Genomic DNA, 21880 nt, shown 5'->3' with positions numbered 1-21880 from the left:
AATGCCTGGAGGTATCATTTAAATTTGATGTACAATTTGGGAATCTCACTGGACTGTCAGCTCCTGCTTGATGAGCAGGTAGAAACTGTAGCCAAGAAGATCTTTGCACAAAGAGCACCGGCGGGGCCCCCACCTACAACATCATGGCCACCATGACCAACAAGACAATCGTGCTTGTCATGGGCAAGGAGGGCATCCATGGTGGCTGCATCAACAAGAAGTGTTACAAGATGGTCAACCACTTGCATCGGTCGCAGTATTAACCTGCTTGCTGGTCTGATCTGTGGTATTACAGATGGAACAGTGTGAGGAAGTCAAGATGGCAGTGACTGCCTGGGGTGCCCAGGCTTGCCACTGCGGGACCAACCCTGGCACACAATCGCTGCTTATTCCAACTTTTCCTGCTCATGGCCTCTCCCTCCTCCGCTTCTCCTGTTTTTTTTCTAATGCCCCCACTCTGCCCCAGACCCCCCTCTTGCCCTCCAATTCTTTTTTGCCATTTTTTTCGGTTCACCGACAAAAGGGCGAATGACAAAACCGCGCCTGACTAAACCGCAGTGACAAAACCGCGTGTTCTAAAGCGCTCCGACGAATGAGCGCTGAATCACGGCGACAACAGCGCGGTGACAGAAGCGCGCTGTAAAACTAAACCTAACGCTAAACGTAACGCTAAACCTAACCCTAAACCTAACCCTAAACGTAACGCTAAACCTAACCCTAAACGTAATGCTAAACCTAACCCTAAACCTAATCCTAAATGTAACGCTAAACCTAACCCTAACCCTAAACGTAATGCTAAACCTAACCCTAAACTTAACGCTAAACCTAACCCTTACCTTAAGTTAAAGCGCCCTTCTGTCTCCGCGCTGTTGTCTCCGCGCTGATGACATCGCGGTTTTAGCGACGCGGTTTAGTCGGGCGCGGTTTTGTCGTTTGCCCTTTTGTCGGGTCACATTTTTTTCTATTACAAATCCTTATTGCTGGTTGTTACAAGGTGTAGCTTTTTTGACAAGGAAAACTATATTGGAACAAGAAAAAATAAAAATGAATTGAATTCTAAGAAGATCTTTGCACAGCTTCGTCTAGTATGTCAGTTGTGCTTTTTGCTAGATCAAGGTTCCTTTTAGCAGTTATTCATGCCTTAGATATCTCACATCTCAACATAGACCACCCAGAATCTTCAACTTTAAATTGTTTTTAGCATTTTATAAATTGTCCAGAATTACTGGGAGTTGGGCAGTGCATGCATTTAATAAATGATTAGATACTTATGTTTAATTTTCCTCATTTTCTGTATTCTGCATCAATTTTTTTTTATTTTAGTAAGGGGAAGGAGCAAGAAATATGGAAGCATTGAAAGCCTGCTCCCAAGCACTAGATATTTTTATTTAGCTAGATGTTACCAAGTATTATATATGTGTTTAAGCGTGGCACGACAAAACCGCGCTCATCAAAATAGCGGCGATAAAACCACATCGCTAAAGCCGCGACGTCATCACCGCACGTCATCACTGCCGCGACAACAGCGCGGCGACAGAAGGGCACTTTAAAACAGCGCGGCGGCAGAAAGCCGATTTAAATTAAGGTAAGGATTAGGATTAGGTTTAGGGTTAAGTTTAGGGTTAGGGTTAGGGTTAGTGCTTCGGAAGGCGCGGATTTGCCCTCCGCCCTTATGTCAGCGCGGTAAGGTCGCATTTGCTTTAGCTATTCGGACGCCGCGGATTAGCACTCGCGCTTATGTCTCCGCGGATAAGGGCTTCGCGGTATTGTGGTGGAACCGTGTTTTAGATTCTGTACAAATGGGCATGTACATGACACTTCATTCCTGCATTAAACCAAATGCGTATTTTTTTGGATATCATGGATCAGCCATGGAATATAAATGTGCCAAGATGCAATTGCTTTAAGGTGTTCCTGATAGGTGCCGTATGCCAGTCCACATGCACTTAATACGTTTTGCCCTTTGAATCGCATCACTACATAGCACTACTAGGTAATATGAATTTTAGAAGAATGAGGATAATGTTGATTGATTTAGAGTGATCTAAGTGTAATTATGAATCATGATGTGACATTATTTCAACATGCCTTACTTGCTAGAAAAAGATGAGTAAACTTCTTAAAGTTCTTCATAGTGCTATAAAATATATTAAAACATGTATTCTGAAATATTGTGAATTTTATTGTAATGTTTAAATGTAGAGTATTCAGCAGAGATTGGCTAAAATATTTTAATTTTGTATCGTGATAAATTACATATTTACAGGACCAGACTTGCACAATATAACTGGAAACTTGCAGAATAAGAAAAAAAACACTGATTTTAATGAGATCACTACCAGTATGCCCAGTTTTTTCCAGGGGTAAGTGGATTAAAATATTACACAACATTCTTTTTGTTCTAGCTTCAGTCGCCTTGATACAACTGCATGTCTCATGTTTTCATTTTAGAGAGAAAAATGATTCCTCGAGAGAGGCTGAATTGGTTTTTGGTGGACGCAAACCATTAACACAATTAAATAAGTCTAATCAGGTAGAAAGCTTTATGTTTCTATAAATATTCCACAAATACAACATATTCTTTATGCTTCTGTTATATTTACTTACTGATTTCCATCTGATCAGTTCCATTGTATTTTATTATTTAGAAATGTATGTTTGGGAGAGTTCCTCTTCAATTAACAAATGAAAGTGAGAGTAATACAAATGAATCACTGAAGGTGGAAATTCCTACGGTTGTAAAGAGGTATGAAACAATGAAACTGGCTATAGAGAAGGATTTGGGGATATTGACAGAAAAGAGTATCCTATGTGTACCTTGAAGTTGAAAGGACAGAGTCCTCAGTACATTGGCTTCAGTCTAGAGTTCCTATGTTGTACAGAATAGCATGAGCAAGCTAGGTTGCATTTGTGGCTTGCTAGCTGAAATATGAGAAAACTAAGGCTAATAGTTTAATCCACACCCCATCTCTTACCAAATGTTATTTGTAAAGCCTTGATTGACCAAGTAAATGATGGGCAGCAGAAGCCAAATATTTGTGGTCAAATTTCTGGTGATGACCAGGCCACATGGAAGATTCGGTCTTGAACTGAAGGGTAAAGAGTATGAATTAATGAAAGAATGAAAGAAAAAAAATGGCTGGGTGATTTTGGGCCAGTCACTTTCTCTTAGCCCATTCAACCCACAGGGTTATTGTGGGGAAAATGAGGAAGGAGTATTGGTATGTTCACCACCTTGAGTTGGAGATGAAGGAAGGTGGAATAAAAAAATAATAATAGATTTTTAGATATCTGCAAAATTAGTTACATTTGTTTGTGGAAGGGGAAGGATGTAATAGATTTACTTTTAATTTCTTTTCCTCATGCTTTCTAATTTTTTGGCTTACTATTTCTTACTCCATTTTTGTGGCTTGTATAACATACTTATCCTGAAAGGGAATAGATGTGTATGTAAGGAGCAATTAAGTTTTCTTTGGGGTAATGTATCAGGTGTTAAATGCTTATGGTGAATAAGATAAAATACCAGAACAATTGGGTCTTTTTTCATGTCCCCCCCCAATGTAGTAGACAGGGAAGGAGCAAATAACTTTCCAGACCTCTGAATAGCTTTAAATTTTTTTGCTTAGATTTAAATACAACTCAGGGGCACAAATTACTCTATTCAAATTCATTTAGAGCACCCGGAGACTTCAGCTAGTACAGAACGCGGCCGCGTGAGTGATTGTGGGCGCACCTCGGTTCGCCCACATAACACCTATCCTCCGCGAGCTGCGCTGGCTGCCTGTGGATCTCCGGGTGCAATTCAAGGTCTTACTTACCACCTATAAAGCGCTCCATGGTAGTGGATCTGACTATTTGAGAGACCGCCTTCTGCCAATAACCTCCCTGCGTCCCATCAGATCGCATAGAGCGGGCCTCCTCCGTATTCCATCCGCCAGTCAGTGCCGACTGGCGACTACCCGGAGGAGAGCCTTCTCAGTTGCTGCTCCGACGCTATGGAACAATCTCCCCGTGGAGATTCGTACCCTGACCACAGTCCAGGCCTTCCGTACAGCCCTCAAGATCTGGCTAGCCCGTCAGGCCTGGGGATAAACTCTTCCGCCCCTCCCGAATGCTGAGAGAATGTTGTGTTTTTAGTATTTTTTAGTCATTGCACATTTCTTTTTATGTTTTGTCTTCACTCCCCTTCCTTTATTATTGTAAGCCGCCCTGAGTCCCCTCAGGGAAAAGGGCGGCCTATAAATGCTATTAAAATCTACAAATCTACAAATCTACTTCTAAAAGAAAATTTTGAATTAGGATTGTGAAAGGGCAGAAAGGATTACAAAGACAAACTCAAGGCCCCGGGTTTGGAAAATTTCTATTGAACTCTATTTGTTTTAAAGTGTTTGGATTAATTTAATAAGAAAAAGTGCTAAATTGAGACAGTTTGGCTATCTTGTGTGTGTGTTTTTTTAAAAGTTATATTACTAGTAGCTTTTTTTTCATGCTAATTTTTAAGTACTGTTGCTTGTCTGGAACCTTGTAACTAAATTTTAATATTCTGGGAAACTAGGCAAACATCTGGAACTAATCTGATCCAGCTACTACAGCCTGAATCAAACCCTAACCAAAGTGGTCCTTATCTGCCCAGAGACTTGAAGGTAATAGAATACTCTGTTTCATGTCTATTCTTATCATTTATAAAGTTGTAAGAAGAAGAGTAAGAGGCATAGAATTTGATTGTGTAAATTGTGGGGAACTGCATCTAGAAATTACAGATACAAGTAAGAGATGCTGGGGGGGGGGGAGGGGGCGCAGATATCAAAGTTCTAATTCTGGATGGAAAATCTGCTTCTTGATGTCCTTTCTCCACCCAGGAACACGGGGAAAGGGTTTCCTGCTGCTGACTCCTACACACTGAGAAAATTTTTGTGGGGAAATGCATCTAGAAGTTACTAAATGCCCCAAATGGGACATTTCATATCGCAGAGAAAATAGCAGACTTCTGCTTGCAATGCTAAAAAAAAAACACTTTTTTTCTAGCAGATGTGGGCCTTGATACTTTCAAACACCTCTTTCCTTTATCAAGAAAATAAAATGGTAACTGAAGGAAAGTCTCTCTTGCAGATGTTCTAGCTAGAGTAATTGTTAAATGTGGCTTACACTGCAAATAAAGAGCCTTACTTCAGCCATCCTTGGCAGAGGGGCAGACCAGTCGGTCCACAGTTGGACATCTCCATTCTGCATACAATATTGATCCATGATAGCAATAGCAGTTACCACTTATATACCGCTTCATAGGGCTTTCAGCCCTCTCTAAGCGGTTTACAGAGTCAGCATATTGCCCCCACAGTCTGGCTCCTCATTTTACCCACCTCGGAAGGATGGAAGGCTGAGTCAATCTTGAGCCTGTGAGATTTGAACCACCAAACTGCAGCTAGCAGTCAGCTGAAGTGGCCTGCAGTACTGCACTCTTCCCACTGCGCCACCTCTGATGGCAAACCTATTGCACGCGTGCCAGAGGTGGCACACAGAGCCCTCTCTGGGCACACGTGCTGTTGCCAGCTGGCTTTCACAAGTGCCTGAAAATGGGCAAAAACCTGCCGTTTTTCAGGCCTTTTCAGGCATGCGCATGCCGACCAGCTGGTCTTCGGGTTTACGGTGCTCTGGTGCACATACATGCACGCACGGTCCAGTTTGGGCACTTAGTGCCGAAAAGGTTCACCATCATAGCTATAGACCATTTATTTTTCTCTTCTGTTGTGTCTGATTCCTGGAAACGGCCTAGACAAGTCCCTGCAGTTTTCTTGGCAAGGTTTTTTAGAAGTGGCTTGCCATTGCGTCTTACAAGGGGGGAGAGAAAGTGACTGGCCCAGGGCTGACTTTATGCCTAAAGCAGGACTAGAATTTACCCTTCTCCTGATTTCTAGCCTGATGCCTTAACAACTACACCAAACTGGCTCTCATAGAAAAAAATAGGAATTTATTAGTAGAGTCCTACTGATAGGGGTAGGAGGATCTTTCCTAAGCAGTTTTTGGGATGGGATTCAAATGAAGAAGATAATCCTGTTGTATCAACAAGTCCTGTTATAAGATGACTCAGCCTTCCATCCTTCTGAGGTCAATAAAATGGGGACCCAGCTTGTTGGGGGCAGTATGCTGACTCTGTAGCCTCTTAGAGAGGGCTGTAAAGCACTGTGAAGCAGTACATAAGTGCTATTGCTATTTAAGCACAAGAATGATTTAATGTTGGGAAATAGGGTTATTGCTTGCATTTGTAAACTGAAACTTCCTAATCTGATGAGTTGCAGGTAGTCCTCGATTTATGACCACATTGGATCCCAAAATTTCCATTGCTAAGCAAGACAGTGGTTTAGTGAGTTTTGCCCCATTTTACAACGTTTTTTGCCAGGGTTGTTAATCCAGTCACTGTCATTGTTAAGTGAATCATGGTCGTTAAGGGAATCCCCATTGACTTTGCTTGTCAGAAGCTAGCTGGGAAGGTTACAAATGGGGATTACATGACCCCATAGGACAGTGCAACTGTGGTAAATACATGCTAGTATTCAAGCACCCAAGTTTTGATCATGTGCCCATGGGGATTCTGCAACGTTTGTCAGGGTGAAAAACTGTCATAAATCACTTTTTTTAATAGCTGTTATAACTTTCAATGATCGGTAAATAAAGGGTTGTAAGTTGGGCACTACCTGTATTCTTAACTTTGAATTTAAGTTGCTGTCCCCTATTTTTAAAACACAGTTACTGATACGATTCAGTGATACCTTGTGAAATAAAATAAAATATATCAGTTGGTGTGGACAAATGTGGATGAACTGTACCTTCTTCCCTCCCTCTTTTCTCTTGAATGCAATCAAAAATTAAAGGTTAGATATTCAGCTTTAACAACACAGCAGTTAAAAAAAAGAGAACATCTCAACCGAAAGGTCAAGTGATATATTGTGACACTAACTGGAATATTTATGACTTGCTTTAAATTTCTACTCATTAGACCTTTGATTGAGACTGGATTCTGGTGCTGTAAGTTTTTCAGGAGAGGTTTTGCCAGCAATCTCTGTGTCTCATTCTACATTGTTCAGTAGAGTCTTTAAACTCAGTAGGCCAGTGGTAGCTTGCCTAAAGGAGAGATTGGGAAACTTTTTCTATGCCATAAGTTTTCTTTGAAGAGAACATCAGCTTAACCTGGCTCAGAAGCCCTTGATGTGCTGCAGATTTTTATCTATGGATTTTGGGCAAGTGGAAATGGGGAAATGCAGCCATTAACTGGAGCGTTATTTTTCTTCCTCTTTTATTTAGCCTTTGCCAGTTAGAAATCTTATACATTCAGATGAAGAGAATTCAGAAGTTGCTATGAATTCAACTCTAACATTAAAGGAGAAGAATGATCCTGTTTATGTTAAAAAAAGAGGTTTGTTTTAATGGGTGTGGAATTATGATAACTTTATTGTTTTTATAATTTATTAGCACTGTTCAGGGCTCTGGGTTGAAAAGAAACAAGGTAGGATTTCAATGCATCTATGGAGCACACAGCCTGAGTAAAGATGCAGCTGCTTTAAGGCGTTTGAAAGGTGTGTCTTAACTGCTCCAGATGCTCCAAAGTAACACTTTCCCTTTGAATTCAAGGAAGTGCAAAGGCTTATGATTTATACCTTGAATATTGTGTGTCAAATTTGATTTTGCATTTTGTATTGAAAATTTAATTCTGAAAAGGAAGCAATATTCTGTGCTGATTTAAGATACACTTTCTGTGGGCAATTAAGCTGGTATGTATAGATTTCTATGTTCGAATAGAGCATAGAAATAGACATAGCACAATTTATATGAATTATAGAAAGAGGAAAAATAGGAAACTACTAGTTGAGTCAAATCAAAATATAATAATAAAGATCAGTGATGGCTAATCTTTTCCGGAGTGAGTGCCCAAAGCGTGCACACGAAGCCCCAAAATGCAATGCGTGTGTGGCCCCTGCGCATGAGCTCTGCCCCCCCCAGAGCCGTCCCTCCCATACCCCTTCATGTTCCCCTGCACATGTGTACATGTGCTCCCCTGTATGCACCCCATCCCCTGCGCATGTGCACTGGAGACCTGATGACCAGCTGGCTGGCAGGAAGCGTGTGTGCATGCGTGGTGGAGCCGAACTAGGGCGACAGCTTGTGTGCCCACAGAGAGGACACTACATGCCACTTGTGGCAAACGTGCCATAGGTTCACCATCACGGATATAGATTCTTAATGATTTCTCTAGGAACTACAAGTAGTCCTTGACTTACAGCCATAATTGGTAAGGAGGGTAAGCAGTTAGGGGTAGGGTGCACAGAAGGGAACCTCTGCAATAGACTGCAGAAATGATACAGATCTTGGAGATCGATGCAGCCCAATGAAGGATTTCTGCCCCTCCGTGCACGGAGAGAAGGAAAGTGGGGGGAGGGGAATCCTTCGGCAAGAGGGCAGCAGCTTGCAACTTTCCCTGCCAACTTCCCCATTGGCTTTCTGGGGAAGCCAACAGAGAAGATTGCAAATGGTAATCCCATGATTGTGGAGCGCTTAGAAACCGTCCGTAAGTGTAAATAGCAATAGCAGTTAGACTTATATACCGCTTCATAGGGCTTTCAGCCCTCTCTAAGCGGTTTACAGAGTCAGCATATTGCCCCCAACAACAATCCGGGTCCTTATTTTACCCACCTCGGAAGGATGGAAGGTTGAGTCAACCTTGAGCCGGTGAGATTTGAACAGCCGAACTGCAGAACTACAGTCAGCTGAAATAGCCTGCAGTGCTGCACTCTAACCACTGCGCCACCTCGGCTCTCTAACAATTCAAACAGGTTGCCAAGCATCCTGATCATGCTTAAGTGACCATCAGGGCTGGTGGTGCAATATTTTATGACAGCTAGTCTTTCTGAGCTACCGTAACTTCGAATGGTCATTAATTGGGTTGTATGTTGAGGATGACCTGTACTTGCAATCTTCTGTCTAAATATTCTGAACTGGCTATGTTCTTCTGAAGCAAAATTCAAGGAAATTCACGCATTCCCTTTTCCATTTCAAATTTTTTCATGTGTTTCCGCCATAGAAAACAATAGAAATTGGCAAATAAATTACTTTGAAAAACATTTGTATTTTCTATATGATTTGTCCTTTTCTTGACTGGCTGTTTTATTTAGATATTCTATTTAGATATATGACTGAAATCTCTTGTCATATTCATGTTAATAACTAGATTATTTGTTTCAGAAACTGAAATACTGCAGGAGGAACCAAGAATAATAGAATCCGCCTGTCTGGAAGGGCAACAGCAGCCCCTTCTTTCTCTTGGAAGTTACCAAAAGGAGCAGGAGCAATTCAAATTAAATTCTCTTGCATCTAAAAATAACTGGCCCCACCTTGAAGCACAGTATAAAAGAAACTCAGAGGTAAATCTGTTAATGCAAATTATTAATTTAGTCAATGTAAACATTGATCTTGAGCTACCCAGCTTTTGAGATTGTATATTTGTGGAATTATAATATAGTGATGCTTCGTGTCTTTTTTCATTTGATCCCATGTTTTCCTGTCCAGGAAAAAACCACATTACTTCAAAGTGAGGTTATGCAGTCTACTGCCTGGAGTCATATTAGTATGATCCCAGATACTTCATTTAGTTCCCATCGGACTCCTTGTTCCACTTGATATTTATCTTTATTTTAATTTCTTTTCTGATTATTGTGAACCACCCAGAGTCATTGAGAGTCGATCAGCATTCAGACCTGATAAATTATTATTACTTGTTAAAAAATATCAAGAAAAGTAAAGAGGAATCTGGAAAGTACTAGCTTTTAGTGTCACAAATAGGCATATTCAGATAGGCTCTAAAATGACAGAGAGCATCCAGGAAAAAATTAATGTGCTAGAAAACAGAGGATTCTGAATTCAAGTCTCACCTTAGACATGAAAACTGGCTGGGTGACTTTGATTCAGTCACTCTCTCTCAGCCCATAATGTTAGGTTTGAGAGACAAGCTTCTCCGTCAATTCCTGTTGTTATAACCAATAGATCGACACCTGATTGGCCCAAATAAGTGAATCTTTGACTTGCAGGGAAAAAAACACTGGGGCGAAAAAAAAAGATTTTTCCTACAAAGAAGATTGCTGTAGACTAAAAACTAAGTTTAGCCTCCACTTTAATAAACGTGTGTTAAAAGTAGATGTTAAACTGTAGTGTTTAGTCTAGAGCAGGTATCCTCGGTAGGGGGATAAAACATATTTTGTTTTGCGCTTTTATATACCTTTCTGTGCAACTTTGGCATTTAGTCATGCTGGCCATATCAACACGGAGACGTCCTCAGACAGCACTGGCTATTCGGCTTTGAAACGGAGATGAGCACCGCCCCCTAGAGTCAGGAACGACTAGCACATATGTGCGAGGGAAACCTTTACCTTTATATCTTTCCCACTAGGGAAGGGAATTGACCATGTTTCTTATGCTAACTAGAAACACAAATTGTTTTAAGTAAAGCTATACAATGAATAATTCTGGAGATGTTACTCTGATTATGATGATTGCTAATAAGCCTGAAGATTGGTTGAGTTTTTACTCAAAATGGAGAACAGAGGTACTTTTTAAACTGACATAAGCTTACTATATAGATTGTTTGGTTATTGCAGCCAAGCATTTGCAGAATTGTCAGAAAACTATAGCCAGAATGAAAATTCTGATGTGTATATGCCCTTCTGATTAGATTTGCAAAACTGAAAACGTAACCTTTTTGCAATCTTGGGGGGGGGGGGGTGTCAAATGGACTGGCTTTGATTATATATTATACAATTCCATGTTTATTTTAATCTTGTTTGTTGAAGTCATAAAATGCATTTAATCATCTAGAAATGCAAAATAAATCTGTGATTTCAATTTACTTTTGCTTCCATCATTGAGGCTTTTCAGGAAAAGACTGGACAACCATTTGTCTGGGGTGGAATAATGACTCCTGCCTTGAGCAGGAGGTTGGACTAGAAGACCTCCAAGGCCCTTTCTAGCCCTATGATTCTGTGATTTCTCCAATGATGTGTTTTTTCCCCAATAGTGTTAAGATCGTAGTACTCATTGTAGAAAGTAATATTATCCATTTCTGCTTTCCAGTTCAATTTATATTGTCAACTGCGAATCAATGGAAGTGAACATATATGTTTTTCTTAAGAACCAGCCATATAAAAGTCTTTTCCATTTTGCAGGGGAAAAACTCAAGTTTTGAACATGCTGCCTTTCCAGTTCCTAAAAGATGTTCACCGTCAGAGCAAGTTTCATGTATCATTTCACCAGAGACTGCTTCAGACAGAAAGAGTCAAGCTTTTGTTGGTGGAACACCTCGCAACAGCATGGTTCATGATTATGTGGCCTGGTAATTTCATTTGAGGCTGGTTTTTTTTTAAACATTCAGATTTATTTATAGATTATTTAAATTAGGTTTTGGACAGTTTAAGCCATCATAAGAAAATAGACACGTGAATGAAGAGTTGAAATATGTTCTAAGGGATTCATGTGAGGTTGAAAGTGAAAAAGTAATTCTGGAAATTTATTTCATGTTGGCCTAACGTACTTCTTAAAATATTGAAAGGGCATATACTCCACAATAGTCCAATAAAACAAAGTCTTAGAGAAAGAAAAAAAGAGAAAGAAAAAACCCAGGTTGTTTATTATTTGCAAATATGGTTAGGAAATACAGTATTTTGTCCAATAATTATATCTTTTCTTCCCGTTTCAGTACTCCAGTTGTAAGAAATAATTTTCTATCTATGGATAAGGCAACTACACCATACAACCAGCTTTCATATTTGCAACATTGTACTCCAACAGCTCCATTTCATCTACAGAGTGGATTTCAGGTATAAGCTATTTCTAAATTGTATAAGATAATGCAAAAGAAGTGTTGCTTTCTAAATAATGTTTTATTCATTTGAGCAAGGAGGAGTTAAGAATTTTGCTGGAATGTGATATTAACATTAACTCTTTTAAATTAAATTTTTATTGAAAATATTTTTACAGAGTAAAACAATACAAATTTGTAGATAAAAGAAAAAGATAAATGAATAATTAACAAAAGAATTAGAAAGTTAGTGAATAAGTAAGACAGAAAAGATATAAAAAACAGCTTCCAATCGTCTTTATTGCAGTTATGAATGCAATAAAATGCAGTTATATTTTATCCTCTATATAATTACACTAGTTTCCTTCTTTCCATATTCTATCTTTTCTAATTGTCAAACCCATAAATAACAAATTGATTTTCCCCCTGTTTTGTCACTGATAAATGTAGTAGTTGTCTTTTCCCTAATCAAGCAAGTCAGTTTTGCAAAGTTTGTCATCTTCACCAACCATTCTTCCATTTTGGGTATTTCGAAGCCTATCCATCTTTGTACATATAATAACCTTGCTTCAGATACCATGTACAAAAATTATCTTTCATAGGTCTTTTCTAGTTGGATATTCATTAGTCCCAACAAAAAGGTTCTGGTTTCATTTGAATATTATTCTTTGTATCACTGTATGTATTTGAAACCATTTTTTCTGGTTCACTGACAAATGTGCACTCGACAAAAGTGCGCCAACGAAACCGCTGCGAGAAAACCGCAAGTTCGAAATCACACCGATGAATGAGCGCAGAAGCGTGTCAACAACAGCGCTCCAACAGAAGCGCACTCTAAACCTAACCCTAAACCTAACCCTAAACCTAACCCTTACCGTTACGCTAACCCTAATCGCGCTTCTGTCGGCGCGCCTTTGTGGGCGCGCTGTCGACATCGCGGTTTTATCGCCACGGTTTTGATGGCCCGCTGTTGTCGGGCGCGCATTTGTCGGGTCACGATTTTTTCTAGCTTTTTAGAACTCCACAGGCATGAGAAAACAACCCTTGATGTTTTCCACATTTCCAAAAGTTGGCAGTATCTTTCTACATTCTAGAAAGTTTTTCTGGTATCATACCAGCGGTACATCATTTTGTAAAAATTATTTTTTACAATCACATATTTTCCCATTATCCATCTGTATATTATAACCAAAGCTCTTAGCCCATTTTATCATACACTCTTTAATTATTTGTTCTTCTAATTTTAGTAAAAGCTTGTACATTTTAGCAATTACATGTTCACAATTTGCAGGTAATTTAGTGTCAAATGCTGACTTATGTTCCTTATGTTCCTTATGTTCCGTTCCAAGGGTCTTTTTCTTTTTTGTCTACTTTAAATTGTTCTCTTAATTATACATAAATCATTGGAAACTAAATCCCTTAAGCTCTTTTGACTTCATCAGGATGTAATGCTAGCGCTGTTTTGAGACTGATTTTAAATCTTGGACTCTCAGGAAGCTTGTTTTTTTTTACATGGTCAAAGGACTGATTTGTAAACATTTATCAATACATTTATGTACAAATAGTCCTCAAGTTACTACTGTAATTGAGCCTCGCAATTATGGTCATAAATGGTGATGGTTGTAGAGCAGAATGCCATGTGACTGAATCGGATTTTTACAACTATTGTTGCGGCAGTTATTAAAGCAATGCAGATGCCATTAAATGAATGCCATGGTTGTTAAATGACTCGTTCACTATGGGGCAGTTTTTGTCGTAAACCGGAAGTAAACACTCGTTTCCAGCAAAACCATCATAAATTGTGACCACAAGGAGCTGCAAACAGCCATAAATGGGCTGGTTGCCAAGTGTTCAAAATGCAGCCTTGTGACTGTGGGGGAGATGTTGGAACTTTGAATAAGACATCATAAGTTTGAATGGTTGCTAAGTGACCGATCATAAGTTGAAGATTTTCTACATGTATAGTCAGTCTTAAAGCGAACAAATTCTTTATTTGTTATTTTCTAAAAAGAAGCTGGAAAATAACACTTTTGATGTTTGTTTTGCTGCCAAATTTTAAATCACAAAGAGAGACACAAAAAGATCTAAGGGAGTCTTTCTTGATTTTACTGTTTACAGCTTCATAAAATAATGTTGCTTATTATACATCTACCCTTTATTTTAACAACAGCAACAATAAACAATTCATTATATATATACCAGGGGTGTCAAACTCAAGGCCCGGGGGTCAAATCTGGCCCGCAGGGTGCTTAGATCTGGGCCATGGGGATGCGCTAGAACAGCAAAGAACTGGCCCACAGTGCCTCTGCCACTGAAAACGGAGTTTGTGAGGGTGGTGCATGGCCCTCCTGGACTCTATATTCACAGGCAGAGGATTGCAGGAGGCTGTCTCAGCCGAAAATGGAGCTCAGGAGCCCCTTTTCAATGTCAAGGGTGCTTAGGCCACCATAGGCACACACACACACACCCCAACACAATTGACATCATGCGGGCCACACTCACCCTGCCCACATCCACCCCCTCCCAAAGGTCAAAACCAATCCTGATACGGCCCTCAATGAAATCGAGTTTGACACCCCTGATATACACTGTATGTCATCCAACTCAGTGACTCTGGATATAAATAAAACCAATTAAATGAAATGGTAAAAATAAAATAAAATACAGTAAATGCAACAAGGCCAGAGATTTCATTTGATTCTTTCTATGTACATTTCTTTTCATATACAAACTTTTTTTATTCAGGTTTCAGCTTCTGTACTACCAAGTGAATGCATACTTGTTAAAAGAAAATTGTACTCTGTGTTAAAACAAATAGGCAGAGGAGGATCTAGTAAGGTAAGAATCCAATGTATTCGTAAAAAATAATTTAAAAATCTGCTAAAAAAAAAGAATCCAATGTATTCATTAATTCAACATGTTAACACGTACAATACAACAGTGATATATACCTGTGTGTTTTTTAAATAAAGTGACTAAGATAGTATGTGAGAAATAAAATATCAATAGATTAAATCAGAGGTTCCTAAAGCTCAGTTCACCACGCCCTTGGTGTTGCAAAAATATGGATCTCAAAAATTTAAAATATCCCATAGCACTTTACTGCTATGGAGTTCACTGTAGCACCTCAAGGTTGCTACTGTTGACAGCTTGGAACTTATTTTATCTGTTATTTGAAAACAAATCATAGCTATTCTTGGTAGTAAAATATTTTGTATTGAAAAAATATTGTTTTGTGTATAACCATAAAAATACATTTTTATATATGATTATATACTTCCAACCACAGATTAAACCATTCTAGCAACTCATTATCTTTTCCTTGAAAAAATGCCAGATCTATTTTAGAAAGTATGGTTTGGACTTCTCTGCTCTAGTTCAGGGTATGTACAGATAGTTGATATCAATGAAAGTCCCAAATATGACCATAACACTGGATGTAATCCTAAAATTGTAATCCTGTGTAAGCAAAGCTAATGCTCTATGTGATTTCAGTGGCTGAGATTTCTATATACACATTTCTACCATCAAACTCACGTATAATGCTATCTATCTCTCCTCCTACCCCCTTTAATAGCATACCCAGCTGGATTTTGTACCAGATGGAACTTCTGGACAGCCTTCAAAGCTAGCTTATTTGGAACACATATGGAACACATTCAATTATGAGTTTATTAGGTGTGAGTCATTGAAAACTATTTTAATGAAAAAACAGTTATCATCAGCCAAAATTAATCTAGCATTTTACTCTTACCTTAGAGCTCAAAAAGTTCAGATCTCTAAATATATAAATTGATAAAAAAGCTGGTTGAAAAGTATATTCATAAGGATTTTTAATTAAAAAATTGACAAGACTTTTTCAGCAAATGCGTTCAAACCAACAATAACAATGCTAAATGTTATACATATTAATTCTCCTTAACATTGCTCCAGTAGGTAGAAATATGCAAATATGTGGATACTCTTGAGTCAGTGATAAAAACTTGACTCTCCTAGTGATAAGAATGCATATATTTCATGCCATAAATAACTTGAGACTTTGAAAGTAATCTGGGAATAATCATATATTGTTTAAAGGCTCTTAAAAAGAGAACTCCAAACAAGATTGTGGATAGTGGTGAAGCAGTGAAAAATAAAACATTGGTTCATTGGCTTTAATATAGTGTATTAAATGGGAAATGGACCTCAGCCAAACCTGTTGTATTTATTATTTCATACATGATTGAGAATCTTGTTTGTTTGTTCTTTTAAATATAGGTATTTTTTATTACACAGTATGTTGAAATTCATAGCCTTGTGCTGGTTAATGAGTGCAGTGAAGTTATGTATCTATCCAAAATAAAACAATAGAGTAAATATAGTAATATATTTTTAAAAATCTAGTTATGTTTTTTTAATTGGTTTGTAAAGGTATTTCAAGTACTTGATGAAAAGAAACAGCTTTTTGCCATCAAACATGTTAATCTAGAAGAAGCAGATCAACAGACCATCGAAAGCTATAAAAATGAGATTGCTCACTTAAACAAACTTCAGCAACATAGTGATAAGATCATCCGACTTTATGACTAGTAAGTTAATGCTTTTGTAAAATCAGTTTAATCCCTCTTTCTGCCTCCCCAAACATGCATCCTCAGATTAACTTTTATTTTTGCAACTTTTAGTGAAATCAATGAGAAGAACATCTATATGGTGATGGAATGTGGCAATATTGATCTTAACAGCTGGCTTAAAAAGAAAAAGACAATTAATCCATGGGAACGGAAAAGTTATTGGAAAAACATGCTGGAAGCTGTACATACAATTCACCAACATGGTAACTACCGTTTGCATGTTTGAACTCTGTTGTTTAGAATAGCTTCTCCCAGGAACAACTTCAAGGAATACAGTTAGAATAATACAACTAAAGTCAGAGAAAATAAAACCGCAAGACAATAGATGCATGATATGGTACGAGTAAAATGCACATTCAAAGAGTTTCTAAAAAGAAAAAATTCTGTTAGACCCACTTTCACTCACATGTATGATATGATGCCTTAGTTACAGGATATGTTAGGCTGGTTACTGCCATATCAAGAAAAAGATTGCCCATCATAAGGTATAGTTAGATATGAGAGAAAGTGCTATAATTCATTGTTCTGACCCCCCCTTGTCCCACACCAAACACTCCAAGCCAAAGATACTTTACGGAAGTATCTGTAACAGACAGGTTCTTGGTAGCAAAGACAGGTTCTTGGTAGCAAACTGGCACAGATAAACTGGGGCCGCAATCCAGCACAGATAAGCCCTGGAAGCAATCCAGCCTGCCAAGCTCACAATACTGTTCATCAAACATTAGTTAATGTGTTGACTTCTGCCAGAGGGGCGTGTGCACAAGCAGTCTTTTTATAGTCTGGAGAGGAGCCTAATGACCACCAGCTGAGTGCAATTACTTCCTGTACTTGCGCAACTGTTCCTGACGCCTATTAGCTCTTCGATGCTGAGCATCCAGGAACAACTCACTGCTGGCTTCTGGATCACTCTCTCTTGTCTCCTCCCCACTGGTCCAAGGCTCAGGCGCCTCCTAGTGGCCAACCAGTCTCTCTGTGCCCTGCTCGGAGTCGGAACCCTGTCCAGGGTCCTCCACATCCTCCAGAGCCGACTCATAGGGCCCCTCGCTGTCGGAGTCTAGTGGCAGCTCCAATGGCTCCTGCTGGGCCACAACAATTCATTATTAGAGTCATTAATATTCAGCCATGCAAACGAAGAAAAGTGATGCTTAAGAATAAATATGATTCTGGGAGGATTTGAGGCACTTCAGTGAACTACAGTATCCTATCAGAAGATGAAGGGAGAAAAGAAGAACAATATGTCAGCATATGAGAATGAAATTTTGCCTGAAAAACAATTCATACATACAATTAAAAAATGGGTTTCCCGGAGCTAGCTGTGAAAAAATATAGATAAATTGTAAAAATATATTATTATTAAATATTAAACAATGCTACATTTCAGTTAGATATATTTATATGCATACCACTGATAGGAATCACTTATATAGGTACACATATTTTTAATAAATAATTTTATTCTAGAATGTCTGAGAAGGCCTTACAAAAGAATTCAGTGACTGCTGCTATATAAAACAAATCCTGTAGTCAAGTTTAATTTTATGTGCTTTTTTTCCAAATTGAGCTATAGAATAAGGCCTTATTTTGGGTGGGAAACTTGGAATCTTGCTTTGAGAATAACCAGATTTGCTATAAAGTTGTTTTCCTTTGGCCATGTATGAGCTGTCAGACTGTGTATTGCTGTTGACACAATAATTTACACAATACCAAATGCATATGTAGGTTTCATTGAAATTAATAAGATAATAGTATCAGGTGAGAAAATATTTTTTTTAATCAGCAAGCTCTTTAGCTCCTTTTAGCTTAGATAGCTATTGCTGTATTCTACAATTAAACTACGTATTAAGATCAGGTAGCCTTTGACTTACGACCACAATTGAGTTCAGCATTTATGTTACTAAGTGAGAAACCTGTTGAGTTTTGCTCCATTTTATGACTTTTTGTGCCACAGTTATTAAGTGAATCATTGCAGTTGTTTAGTAACACGGCTGTTAAGTGAATATGGATTCCCCATTGACTTTGCCTGTGAGAAGGTTGCAAAAGGAGGATCGCCTGACACTGCAACCGTCATAAATATGAACCAGTTGTCAAGTAAGGTAAAGGTTCCCCTCACACATATGAGCTAGTTGTTCCCGACTCTAGTCTTCCAAGTAGCTAGATCCCAATTTACAGACTATTTAAAATTCTTTAAAATAAAAGGCAGAAATTTGAACTGCAATTGGAATTACACATTGTAATAGAAATATTCTGTACTACTTGAGGATTCCAGATGCTTTCAGAGGCAATCAATAGAGAAGATGGTGTTCTGATGTGTAGGAATGTGGTCATTTATGAAGTGGGCAAACTAGAAGAAAACAATGTAATTCAAAATTGCATATGTGTCTCCAGAGTGTTTTTTAAGCCAGCTTTTCTACAATGTCATATAACAGAAAAGATCCAGTGATATCAGGGACACAAAAACCCTCCACTCCTGATTGCCTGAATACTTTACATAGGATTTTCATTTTTTCCCCTACCTTGTGTTTTAATATGTGGATAAGTAATAATTCTTGACACACTTTGAATTAATTGAACAAATTTTAACTTGCAGGTATTGTTCATAGTGATCTGAAACCAGCAAACTTTCTATTAGTAGATGGAATGCTGAAACTAATAGATTTTGGCATTGCAAATCAGATGCAGCCAGATGTGACTAGCATTGTTAAAGATTCCCAGGTGAGACAAGTGTGAACTATTAAACATAAAAGAAGCAATTATCTTAAATAATTGCTTATTGTTGTTGTTTGATAATGGAGTATGATAAGAACATGTTGCAATCAGAAAACATTCAGCAACACACACACTGCATTTGTGTGTTTCATTTTTTTTTCTTGGTACACTTGGACCAGAGTCAAATCTTATTTTTCCAAAGATTTAGGTTGAAGGGTTCATAATGATTTCTAATGAGAGAGAAAAGTGAATTGCCCTAGCTATTACAGTTCCAGTTGTTTCACTTTGTTGCTGAAAACTTTAAGAAGAGTCTTGAATATGTAAATGTATGGGACTATGAAGTATATTAAACATCTATCTAAGGTTTTAAAAACATTAAGAAGACAATAGGCTGGTCTCTAGATATTGCTTTAGCTCTCATTATTTCATGGATGGCTATTCTGATTAAAGCTGATGAGAATCTAGAATCCAACAAGCTTAATATTTAAATGGCTACCTTTAGGTTTAAAAGTGGAGTATCTGCTGCCCCATTACAATATTATTAAAAAGGTAACACATTTTGCTGTTATTTGTAGAATTGTTCTAATGTTAAATTTAGGTTAAGTAATCATGAATGGGTTGTATGATTGCACTCTTAGTAAAACGAGTTTCTCCTGTAATGACAGTAGCTAAATTAGTGTAGTTATTACTGATTCTAGAATGAATTAGGATTTTTATTTTACTAGAATTCTTAACCAGAGAACCTAATTATCCTTTAGCATGGTTAATATTAGTATCCATTAACATCGTATCAGGCATTCCTGACTTGATGTAAAAAATATTAGAGCAGGGTATAGTTACATAGCATCCCCAGACATATATTAGAATTAAAATGGCTGAATTCTTATGAGGTGTCGGACGTCTATTGAATTGTCTGTAAAATCTTTGGGATTAAATTGCTGAAATGTAATGCTATTTGAGGGGGAAAGTTTGATTTGTAGCCACCATGAGTATTCTCAAAATCCAAAAAGGAACTAAATCTCTAATATTATATTTTACATTATTAATCAGTTATAGAAATGTTAAATGTAACTATTATTTAAATGTACATAGTTCTATTTTTTTATGTTAACAGGTTGGCACCATTAATTACATGCCACCAGAGTCGATCAAAGATATGTCTGCCAGTGCAGAAAATGGCAAGTCAAGATCAAAGGTAATATTTTCTTCATATAGTCCAAAAGATAAAATATTGATATTCCAAATTGGAGCAAATTTTATTTGAACAAGGAGCTAGAAATAAATTATAAGGAAACTTGAGAAGAAAGCTGAGGCAAACTCCTTATTCCTATCATCTCTCTTTTCTTCTGAAACAAAATGGAAGAAAAAGTTCATCTTAAATGTGGCCAGCTGTTGATTGACTGATTTTACCCATGGGATTTATTTATGCAACATGAAATTGTGAGGGCTGTGCATGCTTTAATAGCAATAGCATTTAGACTTATATACCACTTCACAATGCTTTACAGCCTTCTCTAAGCTGTTTACAGAGTCAGTGCATTGGTTCTCATTTTTCTGACTTCGGAAAGCTGAATCAACCTTGAGCCTGGTGAGATTCGAACTGCCAAACTGCAGCACTTTTCTTCTCTCCTATAAAAGTACCAAAAGCAGCCCAACTTTTTCAGGCTTCGACAGGTGCTAAGAAAAAAGGGTTGCTGTGGCTTTAAGAGTTGTATTAACTTTTGAGTGGATTCCTTAAAAAGAAGCATGACGCCTCCATGCTTAACTGACATTAAGCAAGTGGAAGACATCTTACTTCTTAAAATAAGAAGCATCTTGTAGGCAAGCAGAGATTTAATATTAATAGAAGATGATTTGCTTAGAGAGTAAGGGGCATTATTCCCATAGGCATCTGCAACTAGATGATGACCTCAAAATTATGACATCTGTGTTGAAATATGCAAATGATGAAGTTATGTAATCTGCATCTGAGAGTACAATTTGTTATCCACTGACCTTTTAATGCACTGGATGGCATTGGCCATTGCTTTCTTTTGTCCTCATATTTATGTTCCTCCATGCCTGGCTTTCCATAGTGAACTGGCTTTGCTTCTTGATGTCAGGAAGATTGACAGGGACACCTCCCCCTCCAATGTTTGGTCTGAACTATTTGATCCTTGATGCCAAAATTTAGCCCATAGCAACTTCAAGTAATGTTGCTTTCAAGTACAAAAATAAAATTGGGGTGATAGTAAAGCTTGATTTCTTGACTTAGTTTTAATCTACTGTACATTTCTACTGATACATAGGCAAGTTGTATGATGTAGAACTACTGCCACCTCCATGTGATTTCACATCATGCTGTGCTGTTGCTGCTGCAGTTATTCAAAATCACTTTGTAAAGGGTGGATGTTTTGGGTGGATGTTTTGCTTTCCTGGTCCAGTTTTCTCTGCCTACTCTCACCTATGCCACAGATCTGCGACAAAAAAGCTGTTTGATTATTTTCATCTAATTTCCATGTATTTTGGTGTGCTGAAAACAAATAAAATATTGAAAAAACTCCTAGACATCATGATTTGCCACAACATGCAAAATTGTCTTCAAATTTATCAATTTTTTAAATTTTTTGGTATTTTTTTATATTATGGGTTTTTAACCAAATTTAAAGTCCAAATTACTATTAATTAATTCACATAAGTGCATTTAAGATATAAAATGCCAAAAAATCTTAAAGGTTTGTCCGAGTTA

The 21880-nt window shown here is 37.9% G+C and overlaps 1 protein-coding gene across 1 annotated transcript in view; it reads left to right on the top strand.

The window, feature by feature from the left end:
• TTK (TTK protein kinase) overlaps positions 1-21880 on the top strand; it is a 44185-nt gene that overhangs the window by 16262 nt on the left and 6043 nt on the right. The window contains exons 6-18 of the mRNA XM_087718823.1: positions 2267-2363; positions 2452-2533; positions 2649-2746; positions 4556-4643; positions 7297-7408; positions 9232-9410; positions 11205-11371; positions 11735-11855; positions 14582-14674; positions 16247-16404; positions 16498-16649; positions 19034-19158; positions 20267-20347. Of these exons, the coding sequence (XP_087574949.1) occupies positions 2267-2363; positions 2452-2533; positions 2649-2746; positions 4556-4643; positions 7297-7408; positions 9232-9410; positions 11205-11371; positions 11735-11855; positions 14582-14674; positions 16247-16404; positions 16498-16649; positions 19034-19158; positions 20267-20347 (1553 nt within the window). The remainder of the gene's footprint in view (positions 1-2266; positions 2364-2451; positions 2534-2648; positions 2747-4555; positions 4644-7296; positions 7409-9231; positions 9411-11204; positions 11372-11734; positions 11856-14581; positions 14675-16246; positions 16405-16497; positions 16650-19033; positions 19159-20266; positions 20348-21880) is intronic.

This window comes from Thamnophis sirtalis, unplaced genomic scaffold, assembly GCF_051295495.1.
Source record: "Thamnophis sirtalis isolate CommonGarterSnake01/CBP01778 unplaced genomic scaffold, rThaSir2_p1.2 scaffold_6, whole genome shotgun sequence".
NCBI lineage: Eukaryota > Metazoa > Chordata > Lepidosauria > Squamata > Natricidae > Thamnophis > Thamnophis sirtalis.
This window is presented reverse-complemented; position numbering and strand designations above follow the sequence as displayed.